The sequence below is a fragment of the Nyctereutes procyonoides genome, unplaced genomic scaffold (assembly GCF_905146905.1).
Source record: "Nyctereutes procyonoides isolate TBG_1078 unplaced genomic scaffold, NYPRO_anot_genome, whole genome shotgun sequence".
Lineage (NCBI taxonomy): Eukaryota > Metazoa > Chordata > Mammalia > Carnivora > Canidae > Nyctereutes > Nyctereutes procyonoides.
Window position 1 is genome coordinate 38,562,102 of NW_026575046.1, and position 15,366 is coordinate 38,577,467.

At 36.3% G+C, this 15,366-nt stretch overlaps 1 protein-coding gene across 1 annotated transcript in view; it reads right to left on the reverse strand.

The window, feature by feature from the left end:
- Positions 1–202: 202 nt before the first annotated feature.
- Positions 203–15,366, reverse strand: part of GABRB2 (gamma-aminobutyric acid type A receptor subunit beta2) — a 240,461-nt gene continuing 225,297 nt past the window's right edge. The window contains exon 9 of the mRNA XM_055325413.1: positions 203–6,202. Coding sequence (XP_055181388.1) covers positions 5,855–6,202 — 348 coding nt within the window. The 3' untranslated portion in view covers positions 203–5,854. The remainder of the gene's footprint in view (positions 6,203–15,366) is intronic.

The following is a 15,366-nucleotide window of genomic DNA, read 5'->3' on the forward strand; positions in this document are numbered from 1 at the left end:
ACAAGTGTGAGCTCAAACTCAATTCTGCCCAATAGCAGGCCCAAGTTCTGAAGCTTTCCATTGCTTTTCATGAAAGCCAAGATTCTACAAACTAAGTCATACTAATAGATTATATATATGTATATATATATATATATACATATATATGCATGTATCTATATATATATTTCGAACCCAATGAAACTACACACACACATCCTTTTAAGTTTTATTTATATTTCTTAGTTCAAGAATTACACACTAGCCCACATTATTATATATTTACATGCTGAAACTGGCTGTAATAAGTTTAAATTCAAGAAAATAATTCTTATGTGCTACTCATTTATAATCCTCATTTGTTACTATCTCATGTATCCCAGAGATTTTAGTAGTCCTGTTTTTAGAAAGACATGAAAATAGATGCAATGATATTCACTTGTGTTTTGCATTTTCTAGCCATTGGAAAATGTGCATTATGTGCATATTAAGAAAGGCTACAAGGTAATTAGTAAGGCTGATAATCACTACATTGTGAAGAAACTAGAATATCACTTTTTATAAAAGGACAATTCAGAACTGTGCAGGGACAATATTCATAACAGAACTATTTAAACACCCATGCAAATAAAATTTTTAAAATGTTATGGAATTTAAATCATTTGCAACTTTGTTTGAAATAATTATGCTTAAAATGATCAGGGTTGAACTCAAATTATTAACCTGAAAAGGAAAAGATACAAGCTGATGGAACTGTCAACTTGCTTCAGGTGGTACAAGGACACACACAATGGGCATCAGATTAGTGGACATTTGACAGGAGAAGGACATTTGGTTTTGAAAGTTAAAAACACAAAGTTCTGTTTGTCATCATTTTGGATCGTATTTATCTTTATCATAAAAGAACTTTTCAAAGTAAATTAAAATCTGATGTCACAAATTTGCATGTATCCACAGAAATATTTTACTTCAGTTTCCAAATAACTAATAAATTATTTAAGGGTGTTGCTGCTTTTTTCTTTCTTAAGTGATTTTTTTTTTTTTAGGGAAGTATCTTAATTAATGTTCTGTTGTTTCCTTACTAGTTTTTTACAGTGTTCCTAGTATATTTGGAAATATTTTTTAAACCTTTGGTGTGAAGCAGTCTTTTTTTTTATATATTTTCCCCCATTTTTCCTTTTTTCTTTCCTTTTTTGTTTTTTAATAATTCTGGAGTCTTTGGTTAAAAGGAATAATACTATCTAAGGACAAAATGCTATTATTAAAAAAAAAGTCTTGTGTGTATTTATGTGTAATAAATTTCTGGAGTAGGTATGAATAATAAGCACTTTTATTTCCTGTAGTGCCATCAGTATAAACTGTTACTCTTTTAAAATTGAGATTTAAATTACAACCTTTGGTTTCTTGAACTCAGACATATAAAAAACTCTACTAAGTTATCAATGATCACTTCTGCTTTTCCATTTCCATTTCTAAGGCTATCTCTTGGTTGTTACATTAACTACATAAACACTACAGCATTTCCCATAAAGGGGGTGAAAGTGGGAGTGAGTGAGCAGAAAGTGAAAGTGTGTTTGTGCGTGTGCATACGTGTGTGTGTGTGTGTGTGTGTGTGTGTGTGTGTAGCATTGAAACCCTTCTGTCTGGGATCCCAAACCATTTATGCAAAAGGGTGTTTAAATTACTCTGCTGGGGCACTGCAGTAACTGTACTTAGTAAAAAATAAATAAAAATTAAGAAAAAAAATTATTTGTATCTATTGACCATTTACAGCATGTTGAATTATTTACATAATATTATAACACATGAACTTAAGCCATAAACAGAATTAGCACGTTGCCTTACCATAAAATACAAATTAGAAGTTAAAAATATTTAAGAAATCTGTTTTAATATTTACACACGCTGAGTGAAAGTTATGATTGCTCACATTACATGGACTCTGTACACTTAGCAAAATGGCATGATTGCTACAGTTGAGAGTATTTGCCCTAACCAACATGGTGGGGTTCAGTTATTTTTTTTTTCCTCCTTCAAGGAGGAATTTTTTTTATCATTTTCTGAAGACTTCATTTGTTTTTAAATTACCAATAGACAATGTTATTTGTTTCCTCGAAAAAGAGAGCAAGTAGACAAGCAATGTGAGAACTAGTTAATTCCCGATGTTCTGAGGTACAGTACTATTGTAGTGTCAAACTGTGCAATGGTTCATAAGAACGGTAGGCATTGATCTGCTGATAGAGAAATGCTCAGTACCCTGTATTACTAGTTTCAATATGTTGATTTGTTCAGGTTGCCAATTAAAAATACTCATACACTGGTTTAATGAAAGAAAGAAAACATATTAGCTTATTCCTTTTGTTTTCCAACATATGAATGCATATATATGTATGTATGTTTATATGGATCTATATATACACATATATACATGTAGATATGTTGTAAGACCTGTGATTTGTTGTTTTGTTGTTTTTGTTGTTGAATATGAATTTAATCATAAAACTGGAACACAGTTACCTATAGAAAATGGAAATTGTGTTAGTTGCCAATTTAATGCAGGCCTTGCTTAAAATGAACGTGATTCATTTTCCCACTGCATTCTGCTGAACTTTCTCTACGTGTTGTGCTTTTATAAGCTGACAGACTTTTTGTGTTCCTAATGCTAGAATGTAAAGTCTTTTGGTTCATAAACCATTTTTATTATTATTATTATTATTATTTTTACTTAGCACTGCTTTTGAAGACATGAGAAGAGAAAAGGTCTAGATGGCACTGCTTAAGTATTTTCCCCTGTTATTAAATTGCAGTAGAAAGGATTGTAACATTCCTTATGCAAACACATGATTATGTTGCATGAGTTTTCAATTCTGAAATGCATTTCATACCTACTAGCAGTCATGTACAATATATATATACAGATTGAGATCAAAGGTTTCATTTAGACTGTGCATTTTAGAGTCAGAATTTGCCTATGAATTTCACAAAGATGAAAAGATGAAAAACACCTTAATTGCTGGCTATCTGGTTGTTTCATAATCAAAAGAAAACTATATAGATTTATATATATATGTGTATAAAGTGATATCAGAATTGCCAAACACATTTTTGTGGTCCTTAAATTTAACCACTGGATATCAAGCTGACTGGTCTTCAAAGACTTAGGAAATCTAGCACCCCTCCCCGACCTGCCCTCAATTTGGAGACTACAGTCCAATTCAATCACAGTAAAAATATAGTAAAAAATAAATTCTACATCTACTATTATCTCTGGGCAGGATGAGTCAGTCGTTTCTACCTACATGGTTATTGAATGCCAATATATGGATTTCATTCTAGGGCATCTGTTTCAAGCTCCTGCCTTTCTCCTTTTTTCTGGTTTCCTCTTGCCACTGTGAGCAGAAATGAATCCCTGGTCATATGCTTTTGAGGCTCATGCTGCAAAGTTTCTTCTCTCACTTTGATCTAGATTACTATGTTGATCTCCCTGGACATCAAAATTTTGTTGTAACCATAGTGACAATATCAAGGATTTTTATGGCTTTTATGATAATTGCAAATAAGAGCCCACTTCTAGACTTGGGCTCTGAGTTGTCTCTAGAAAAGCCTTTCCAGAATGGCATTTTGGAGTTGTGCACCTGAGTTATCGATATGCTCCTTCCTGATATATGCTACTCAAACTTTAACCCCTGGCGACAAGGGACAGGCACTTTAATTAGTGCGATGCCCTGAAATGATTGCCTAGGAGAAAGTGTGTTCCTGGAGAAGCTTGAGAAATTTCTACTCTGAGTCCATGGGCAGAAACTTGGTTGGATTCTGCCCAAAGACCATTCTCAGAGGTGTTCAAGTGTATAATCAAAAAATAAAGGCCAGAGTTCCCTTTGCTGGTGAAGGAAAAAAAAAATACCTCCCATCTTAGAGCAAATTTAGAAAGCTAAATGTGTTTAAACTTTTTTTCCCCTCTGTCTGAAAGTTGGACTAAGAGGGCAGCAGGACTCTATCATATTCCAAGCTGCAGAATTATTAGGGGGAAAAAAAACGTACATTTACTCCACAGGCAAATACTTGCCTTGGTTACTATGCACAATTAGGGATGTTACTTTGACAAATAAGTGTGTTTTTTTTGTTTTTAAAATAGAAATAGCAAAGTCATCCTCCAAGAAAACATTCAATCAAATCAAACTTTAAGGAGAAATTAGTAATTCACTATTTTCTCCAAGAAAAAGCAAAATATGAACCTCACATTGATAGAAATAAAATATATTAGCTTATTCTCTTTCCTGTCTCACATATGAATGCATATGTCCAATTACTATAGAAAGAAGCACACTGACATAATTCAAAAATTGAATAAAAACAATACATCATGCCTGCCTATCAGTTATATATTTTTCTGTAATATCAACTGAGGCTCATAACATTCATCATGTTAATGTGGCTTAGTTGCTATCCTATGCTACACTGCTTTTCATATTCTCTTTCATTAGGCCAATTGCAACATACACAATGAAAGCACCCTTAAAAAGTCAAACTCAACAAACCCACAAACTAACTCTACTTGTGCACATAACCCTTTAAGTATTGTTTGCTATGAAAAATACAAAGGTGAATTTCACTGCACATAAGGAAATGTAGTTCAATCAATCTCTTCAAAGCCTTACTTTGTCTGTCTCCTAAGAATATAATCAGGGTTTCAGAAACAAGAAAAGCTGGAAAGGACCATTAATCCTTTAAAGAAATGAACAAATCCTTCTTTTGAAATATCCTATTAAATTCAGAAATAAACTTACAGGGAAATGTTGTAGAGATGTCTGACATTGTCTGAGATCAACCTGTTTGCTAGCTTTGTCTGTGCTCTATATTAGTATTTGAATGACTCTCAATCTAACCTACATCTAAGATACTTCTAATTTTGCTAACTTTTCTATTGTGGTTGTCTTTTGATTAGATAAATTATAAAAACTTCTTTAGGTCTTCTCTCAAAATCTTGTGAATTTGGGGGTAGAAACTCAGTGGACTTTTTGCCATCATACAAAATATGTAAAGACCAGATGCTGTGTGGGGTTGATAAGAGTCATGCTGCTCGCTTGCTTTAATTTTGTTACAACAGTCACTTCTGGACTTTTCCACTCTGCTCTGGATTATTAACTCTTATTTTAACCACCTGGGAAATAGCTTTCTAGAAACATTTCTTGGCCACCATGCATAATATCCAGCAGTCTCCAGTTTCTAAATGTCAAAATGGAAGACGTCAGAGTTGACTCCCTATGCTCAAGCAGAGACTGGCCAAATTGGTTACCAAGTCTCTGTCTTCACTCTCCCTAACCTGTTTGAACTACATGAGAACCTTCTAGAATCCAGTGGGAATTATCTTCCCGTGACATTATCACCTTAATAAGACGGGCATAGACCATCTTCAGTAAGCATGTTTGCATGGCATTGCAGATAATGTTTCATAAACACAGTGCCATATCAACAGCATGCCAATCTTAGAAATGAAGATGGGGAGTATCTGGATATGACCACTTCTCAGTGAAATGCCTGGCAATGCTACTGAGTCCTCTAAGAATGTTTTCTAAATAATTCCCCTCTATTTAGCCTGCATACTAAGCAGATAAAGTAGAACACTCAGACACAGTCTTGCCAACATGTGTACAAATCACTTGCATCCCAGCTGGAAAAGCACAAGGACCTTAGTGTATTCATTACTTAGCAGAAGCGACCCAAATGGTATGAAATGGACCACAGGATAGGCCAGCAACTAAGGTATTTTAGCATCACTTTTGTCCTGGATTGATGTGTTTTCCAAGTCCTACATCAGGCTGTACAACTGGTTTGAGGAGGAGTCTAGTCCTTGCTTCCCATGGGAGGCTATGTTTTAGTTCACATAATAAAGCCAATAAACGATGTTGAAGAAGGAAAAAACCACTGGGAAGAAAATGCGGGACCACCGATCAATGGCATTCACATCAGTCAAGTCGGGGATGGTGATTTTCAGTTGGGAAGCGCGTCTTCGCAGGCGGCTTTTCTTTTGTGCCACATGTCGTTCCAGGGCATTTCGGCCAAAACTGTGCCTGGGCAACCCGGCTTTCCGGTACTGGATGCTGGTGGCATCATAGGCCAGCATTGTGCTCCTGGGATCTCCAAGTCCCATCACAGCCTCAGACGTGGCCATTTCGTTTTTTATCTCCAGAGTGCTCAGTAAGATGTTCTCATGGGGGTCCATCTGCAAGGGAGAAGAATTTAAAAAGATGTAGATTACAACAGTAAGCCTCTATTGGTGCTAATTATGTAAGGCACTACAAGAGTGGTTTGGGTAGTAGTTATCAAAGTGGTTCTGAGAGCTGGCTTTGAGCTGGCTTTATTTAACAAAGATAACAAACAGATATAGCTCATATTTTGATTAAACCAGCATGGCTCCCAAATCAGTGTATCATTTAGAGCCAGTTGAGATCACTAAGGAGCATCAAGTTCTCTGAACCGAGAATATAGTTTGATCAAGGCTAGAGTCTCACAGTTTAACTATCTCATAAATATCTTCTAATAGGTATATTTTTTCCCCTAATGGGTACATTTTTGGTGCTCAAAAATCAGGGGTACTCGGACATTCACCATTCTAATGATCTTCTTTCAGGGATCCTCACAATTACCAAGTTGTTTCAAAGTGGTCATTCATTCAAGAGACGAAGAAGGAAGAGGAGCATACTGGCTAGGTGTGTGGGTTTGGGAGCCAGGGGGTAAATCCTGGTTCTAAGTGAAGTGACACTGGGTGAATTCCTAATTTGAATGGTGGCTCCCTCACCATAAGCTAAATGAGTTTCAGTTTCTCCATCTATTAAATGGTATAATACAACCCTAGAGGATTTCTGTAATGACATCATGATATAAGAGACTGTTGCTAGTACCATTTTCATTGTTTCTACTTAGGGGCATACAGAAAACAGAAGGCATGATACTCTGTAAAGAATTTATAGTTCTGATATGAATATATGCAAAATTAAGCTTTGCTAGGTATGAAATAGTATTGAGGGATTAATTACTGAATTGTGCTCATAATAATAGCCTAATTACAGATGAATTTATGATAAAACTAGAACTAAAACATTAGATAACATTTTTTTAGATAACATTTTTTAAGCACTTGCTATTTATGCCAGAAACATTTTCATGTAACTTCATTTGATTATGTTTCTTAACAACCACACTTACACTATATCACCTTAAATTTACTGTATTGATATAAATAGGGTAAAAGAAGAGCTTTGGACAATAGAAATTCAGGCATTATGTGACATGCCAAAATGCAACAGAACTCTGAACGAAAAGAACTTGAAAATTAACAACTGGACAAACTGTCCATGGTAGAGGGGTGAGTGGGGTGAGGGACTGGCTTGAGAGAAGAAGGAAGGAGGCAGGATTCAAGAAGTCAGTGCAAACCTGGATATATACTAAGTAGAATTTTGAGCCCAGGGAATAGAATGAAGGAGGCCTCTAGATAGGGTGACCCTTTTCTCTCTTGGATGATTTCTTCTTGGCAAAGCTAAAAGTAAAGAATGAATACTGATGTCATTATACCTAAATATTAAATGACCATATTTTTTTTGTTTTGTTAAGAAGGGAAGATTTGTGTGTCTCTCATTTTTTAAAAGATATTATTTATTTGAGAGAAAGAGTGAGAGAGCACAAGCTGGGGGAATAGCAGAGGGAGAGGGAGAGGCAGGATCCTGTGGGACTCCATCCCAGGGTCCCAAGATCATGATCTGAGCTGAAGGCAGATGCTTACCTGACTGAGCCACCCAGGCACCCAATGTGTCTTATTTTTAAGAGCCCTCAATTGCTACAGATAATAAAACCAAGATGCAACACATTATTATTAATAACAGAGTACATTTATTTAAAATAAAGGAAAATGGTCAATAGTAGATACTGGTGATATATGGAAGCAAGGGATATAACCAAACACTTAATTAGGAGATAAAATGGTCTGAGCTTCATGAACTATGCAGAAGGCAAAAAGAAGGCTGTTAAGATTATATACTAACCATTAGCTTTCAAGTGTGGTTTAATGACCCTGTATTATAAATTCAAGTGTAAAATCTTTTGAGAAATACAAGCTATAAAGTATGCTAGAACCTAGTAATTGACCAATTAATCTCTGTCCACTGATTAGACATTCTGTATGTTTGGTTTATGGTAGTATTTTGTTTAGTGGACATATTAAACAAATATATTCTTTAAATTAATTTTTAAAGTTTACAAGACTTGGAAATGAAACCCAATAAGTTTTGAAACACTTCTGTCAAGGAAGGGCCAGGTAATGGCTTTAGTGATAGAATCAATAGCCTTAGAGAAGAAAACAAATATTCAAAGGCTCATACCATGCACCAGCGCTTTGTGGAAATCATCTCCTGAAAGCTCACAACCGTCTTTTGAAAAGGGATTCTTTTCTAGACTATAAGTGAAAGCATTCACTAAATTTCAAAGTCACACACTTACTAAATGCTGGAGGTGGAATTCAAACCTTGATCATTAAAATGCACAGCTTGGGGAAGAGAAGTATAGCTTTACAACACTCAAGGAAAGTGAAGCTGATGGACATGGGGAACCTAGCACCGCTCATTATTTCAGACCTTGTACTTATTTTCTGTTCTGCTCTGGACTGTTAACTCTTACTTTAACTACCTAGAAAATAACTGATTAGCAAAATTCCTTTGGCCAGTATGCATGACAATGTTGAGGAGTCTCCTCCTCTCTAAGCACCAGGATATATACTTCTCTATTGAGTGATTGTATTAAGAGCAGTTATGAATATCCATCAGGCCTGGCTGAGGTAAAAATACAAGTCAATAATAATAAGAATTATAAAAATAACAGGAGCAGTATACTCTTATTATGGAAATTTGTCCTAAGTTGGATAATTTGTCCGATATTAGTGAGTTTGTTATCTACGAAATTCAAGATTTGTTAGATAATTCTTGAAGCTGCATTAACTACTTTTTTATCAAAAATTAAAAGGAAATATCTATTGAAACTGATGTGTGTCTGGCACTGTGCCAAGTATCACAGCCACAGTGGTAAGGAAGATGGCCTTGCTTCTGGTCCCTGTGGCAATAACAGTCTCTAGAAAGAATATTGGACTTGGAATTAAAAGACCAGAGTTCTGACTGCTCTGTTTGTTATTTTTGACCTTGAAAAAGTGATTTATTTATTTATTCATTCATTCAGATTTTATTTATTTATTTATTTATTTATTTATTTATTTATTTATTTATTTATAAAAAGAGACAGTGAGTGAGAGAGGTGTAGGGGTGGGAGGGAGAAAGACAAGAAGACTCCATACTGAGGGTGGAGCCCAAGGAGGGGCTCAATCCCAGGACCCTGAGCCCATGACCTGAGCTGAAACCAAGAGTCAGATGCTTAACTGGCTGAGCCGCCCAGGTGGCCCAGAAAAGTGATTTAATCCCTCCGAAGCTAGTTTTCTTCAATTATAAGAATATAATTTTGGGAGATTAATGGAGATGGATATGTGGATGGACTTGGGAAACCTAAGTGCTATGCAAGCTGATTGTCACGATAGGCTACAAATGCAGGGGATACATACCAGTGTCAGTGGGCTGGTAAAACACAGTAAATAGCTCTGCCTAAAAGAAAGTAAATATGTTGCCCTTGCAACATATTTGGAATAGATGTGGGTGATGAGCTTTCTGTAGGTAAGCCTAGCCATCTCAGCACTGCTGGAGATCTGCTCAGGCTGAAGTCAGGAGTTGTGGTGGTGGGTGAGGTGTACTGACATGTCCATCAGGTTATGAGGTGCTACTCCTCAAGGTCTTGCTATGTTAAGAGACTTCAGCCTCAAAATCTGACTGCCTGTATAGTCTCAGCTAAGATTACTAATAGTCAAGGAATAAATTAACCTGATTTAAAGAACAAAATGCTTTTCCAGAAAACTGTTACTCTTCACCATGGAGCTATAAAGTGGAGAGGTATAAAGTATAACCATTTTCATTTCTAATTTATTTCCCAATTAATAGTGATATGGAGGAGGCAGCTCTAGTAGGTTATGGTTTATTAGGCTGCACCTCAGAGTTAAGCCCTGAGACACTGCTCTGATTATTCCATCTTGTCTTTCCTTGAAAGATCAGTTTTCTTAACATTTCCTCATGTCCTATCTAAAGCCTTCCAGAAAATACCAAAATTTTTAACTTACCTCTTCAGAAACAAGCTGCATCCCTCCCTTGACACACCACAGCATCTGTTTCCTCAACTTAATTTAAATCACCAGTTCTGAGGATTTTTTTGTTTTTGTTTTTCTGAAGTGTGCAGTCATGGCCTAATCAACACTTGGAACTGTGTGTTTTCTACCAAAATGGGGAATACAATGCAGAGTTTCTGAGTTCTAATTCTGGACTCAGCAATCCAGGTTTTGATTCTGGGCTGAACCATTCACTATCTTTGTGACCATGGGCATATCATTCAACCTCTCTGAGTTCATTTTTTTCATAGGTAAAGTGAGGGGAAATACCAACACCAGTCCCCTCAAGCTGTTTCAGGGGATTGAATAAGATAGCACATGCAGACCATCCAGTCCAGCTTTGTACATAGTAAGCACTCAGAAAAATCACAATTGATCTCGCTCTTAAAAAGCAATAAATATTCATTAAATGAATACATTTAATAATAATTTAATAATAATGAATAATAAGGAACACAATAAACATTCATTAAATGAATACATCATTCTTTTTACTATCATTTTTTTAAATGTCATGCACTGCATGAACAAACCAGAGCTTTGAGTTCATCAGATTATTTAATTTTGCTTTGATTAGTGGCTTCTGTAAAGTGCTGAGAACAATGCTTAGTACAAAGTAAACACTAAATATGGTTTTGTTATAATACATAACACATTTATTAAATATAATAAGTAAATCTAGACTGAGTTAATTCTGAATGTTGAGGTGAGATGAGTAGAAGCTACCTTTTATTTCAAGGGTGGAGAAGGAGCTCAGTATTCACGGGATCACAGATCGTCCAGTATTCTCCTGACCACCAAGGAAAACAGCCCTGACATCAGGGTCAAAGAGGGAGATATCTCTAATTGCTGGTGTGGCAGAGCAGAGAAAGGGCCAGTCTTGTCTTTCCTCTTGGCCCTTAAATCTTCCACCACAATGCTTGTCATTATGATCATCTGTTTAATATCTGTCTGCCCCACCAGACTACCCTTCTTGGTAAAGGCAGAAACAGGGTCTCACTGTTGTATCCCCAAGTACTTGGCATGGTGCCTGGCATACAGTATGCTCAATAAGTAATGCTGATAGGATGGAATTAATTGTGTGACCCTTAGTAACTCAAACCCTTTATGAATCACCAATAAGGTAGGTTTTAAGGTACCTAGGTGGCTCGGCTGTTTAAGTGTCTGATTTTGGTTTTGACTCAGGTCATGATCTCAGAGTTCTGAGATGAAGGCCCACATTGGGTTCTGTGGTGCTCAGTGTAGAGTCTGCTTAAGATTCTCTCCCCTCCTTCTTCCTACCCCTCTGCTCCTCTCTCTTTCTCTCAAATAAAAAAAAAATCAAAATAAATAAATAAATAAATAAATAAATAAATAATAAATAAGATTCTTTAAAAAAGGCAGATTTAATCCTGCAACACCAGTCTGAAGATTGGAACTGCATGAGGCTACCTCTTGAGTTCCTTTCCTGTGCTAGGGCTTCTCCCTCTATTTATATAGGTCTCTTGCTGGAGCATCATGCTGAGGTACCTGAAATTTGGAAGCAGCGTTTCCCATAATTCCCTGGCCATTTACATGATGGATGCCTCATTCTTACCCCAGAGAAGAGAGCTTAGTGAATAGCAACTAGAAGCCAGGGCTAGCCTCTTTCAGTTATTCCAGTGGCCCTATGGGTCAGGTACTGATCTCATGCTCAGAAAATAAAGCACAGAGAAGTTAAGAAACCTAATACATGTTCAGGCAGTGAATTAGAGCAAGAATTAGAATCTGATCTTTTTCAGTGTGTCATGCTGAGGCATAGAAGCAGCTCCCAAACCCATGTGTACTCTATAGCTCATAAAAGAGGACCCTCTCAGTGCATGGTAGGGGCAAGTCATCTGAAGGCTTGTAAAATTTTCCTTAATGAGGAATGAGTAAGGGTGCCTGCATCTAAATATTTCCCTAGAGATGACGGATGATGTAAAGTTCTGTTAACTGCAATGCTTTCATCTAAGTAGAGTAGACATCTGTGGTTTGACTATTCAGTCCTACCAGTGACAGTTTCTGTCTGGGAACCACCACTCTCAGTATCTTTTTGGTTTGATGGATAGTGTAGTCTGTGTCAGTGGTTTCCAAAATTGAACATGCATCAGAATCCCTTGGAAAACCTGATAAAACATAGAGGTCTTTGGGCTCCAGTCCCAGAGTTCCTGAGTCAGTAAGTCTGGAATATGGCTCAACAATCTGCATTTCTAACAAGCTCCCCGATGATACCCGGCTATGGGGCTAATGTTCACAGCTGGAAAACTATCAGTTTATTGGAAGAAGCAGAAGGGCATGACTTTAAATAAAGAAGCAGAGGACTTGAGAACTAAAGAAAAAGCTGAAGTTTTGATTACAGTCCACACTACCACATTAAAAAACAGCTTTCATAGGGAGAGAACATATGTGATCTCCATTTATGATTTTCTGGAGATAGGCATTATATTCAAAGCTTTACACAGTTGTAATATTTAATCTTGGATGATAACTTTATGATAAAGTTACTTCTAATATTCTCATGTTGAAAATGAGGAGACTGAAGAATTTGGGGTAATAAGTGATCTGCCCAGAGTTGCACTATTGGTATGTAATGTCCTGGCTCTTCACCTGTTTGTTCAACATTCTTACTTCTAATGATCAAATAAAACTGCATATCTTGAGACTTTCTTCAATTATGAGTTCTGTCTTGAAATGCCATTTCTATATCAGAGTGTATTTAGGTGCAGACGTTCCAAAAAATGGAAGGAATAGCAACTGTCATGTGATTTAGCTTATCTTTGACATTGGGTCTCCACACCAACCTTTCCAGCCTGACCCAGGTATATTACCTAATTGTCTTTTTCTTCAGTTGAGCCTTGAGACACAAGAGAAAACACTAAACTGTTCTTTTTTTGATTAGGATATTAACAAGACCTTTAATCAGAAAGATCATGTAGCAATCTCTATTGCTCTGGGAAACCTAAGAAAATATTTATCAAGTTTTCATGTCTTGGCATTTTTACTTATTCAAACAGCTGTGAGAAATTTGTTGGTAATAGTTAAAACAAGAAAGAGAGGGATGCCTGGGTGGCTCAGTGATTGAGCATCTGCCTTTGGCTCAGGTTGTGATCCTGGGGTCCTGGGATCGAGTCCTGTATCAGGCTCCCCATGGGGATCCTGCTTCTCCCTTTGGCTATGTCTCTGCCTCTCTCTCTGTGTCTATCATAATAAATAAATAAAATCTTAAAAAAGAAACAAAGAGAAGGAAGCAAAAGTAAATGAAAGGAAAGAGAAGGAAGAGATAGACTAGCAAATAAACTGTCACTCTCTGGAGATAAATTGCCTTTGCAAGAGCTATGCTGAGGCCTTGCCTTAGTCCAAGCATCTATACTATTTGCTTTCTCATCTTCAACTTTCATTCACAAGTGTCCATTTCTGACAAGGGTTTTAGGAGGGGCCCTATTAAACAGGCCAGTGTGAATAAAGTCATGTTTCCCACTTAACAATACATCTGAAAATTTTGTTTTACCTGCAGTTCTTTTGCTTATCAATCAGAAAGGAAATGCTGAAACCCTGGGAAAGACACTGATTTATTTACTTTAGCACTCCAGAGCCTCCTATGAATGATCCTCTGTGAATAAAGCAGTTTGCACACTGAATCAAATTCTTTTGGGTAGGAGGATGGACTTCTCTGCTGACTTATTCCCCAGACTGACCATGTGCCAATGGTTCAAACAAGGGTAAATTCATGTTAAAAATTTGGATTCAGAGGTTTTATCTTCCGTTTTTCCATTCCTCATCCCAACATTTTTTTTTTTCCCATCAAGAAACAGAACATGCTCTGGTTAACAATTTCATTTTGCTTAAAAGATATCATGTTAAACAATGATGAGTGGACCTTATTTTTATATAATTTGTTAGTTGCAGGTCTAGTTTTAGGTTTCTTGCTCCTTTTTCTGTACCTTTCCCAATGACAGGTGTATGCTCAGGAGGAAAGTCCTTGTCCTGTAATATTATACCAAAAAACAAATCATATCCCTCAGCGGCCTAGCAGCATTGCATGCTTATCTTGGGAAGTGAGAATGGCGCTATTTTAAATCCCAGTTCACCACTTATATAGTCAAGAGAAGAGTGAGAAATTGCAAAAATCCAAGAAATCCTAGCTCTGCAATTTCCAATTACTGTGACTAGTTGGATAGGAGATCTTGTTTTATCTTCCATGAAATGACACTGTGACCTGAGTAACTTCAAATGCTAAGGCAGTGAACTGTTAACCACCTGGGAATATCCAAAACACTCTTTCCAAAGGAAAAAACACTCAGAAACCAACTAATATGCATTTGGTATTCTAAGAGGTAAAAGAAAGTTCACCCAACCAGAATATGAAATGGAGGTTATAAGAAAGCAAGAAAAGGCTAGTATTCCACAACCAAAGTAAGTGGGAAATTAGTAATCAAATATGGAGTTAAGATCTGGGACATACATATAGGAAAATACTGCTGAACTACCCAGGTAGTTGCAGGAAGATGATCTTTTTTTTTTTTTTTTTATAAAAACTGTAGGAAAAAAAAAGCACTTATTTTTTAAATGCTGTCTTGAATCATGCTATGCTATTGTGAAGTGTGAAATCTCACAACCACATTATGAGGCTAGAGTTAGTCCTGTAACTCTTTCTTGTAGCTTAGTTTATTAAGTGGTAAAACAATTATTTAAATGTATGTTTGCAGATTCAAATCTTGCACTTTTTCTATTATTTTCACATGAGGAGAAATAGTTATGGAAATGATATGGGTAGCCCTAGTTATCGTTGTTTAGTTTTTCAATTTTTATTTTTTAATAGATCACATGGGTGCGTATCTCAAGGTTCGCTGAGTAAACTGATTCCCTGTTAAGGAAATCCTACTCTATAGTCATCACAATGTCGAAAGATTCTGCTTCAGACACACACACAAAAATTCATCTGGCCAGCCAGCTGAATGGGTGAATCAAGTGAGCTCAGTGAGGTTTTACATTATTATTTCAAATGATAGTGAAATTTTTAGAGGAAATAAGAAGTATACCTCAGGAGCAGAAAAAGAAGAATATGATTTTTCTCTCTAAAGGACCCCAGAAGATAAGGCTTTTATAAAAATAGCGATTAATACAGGATCATGAATGAG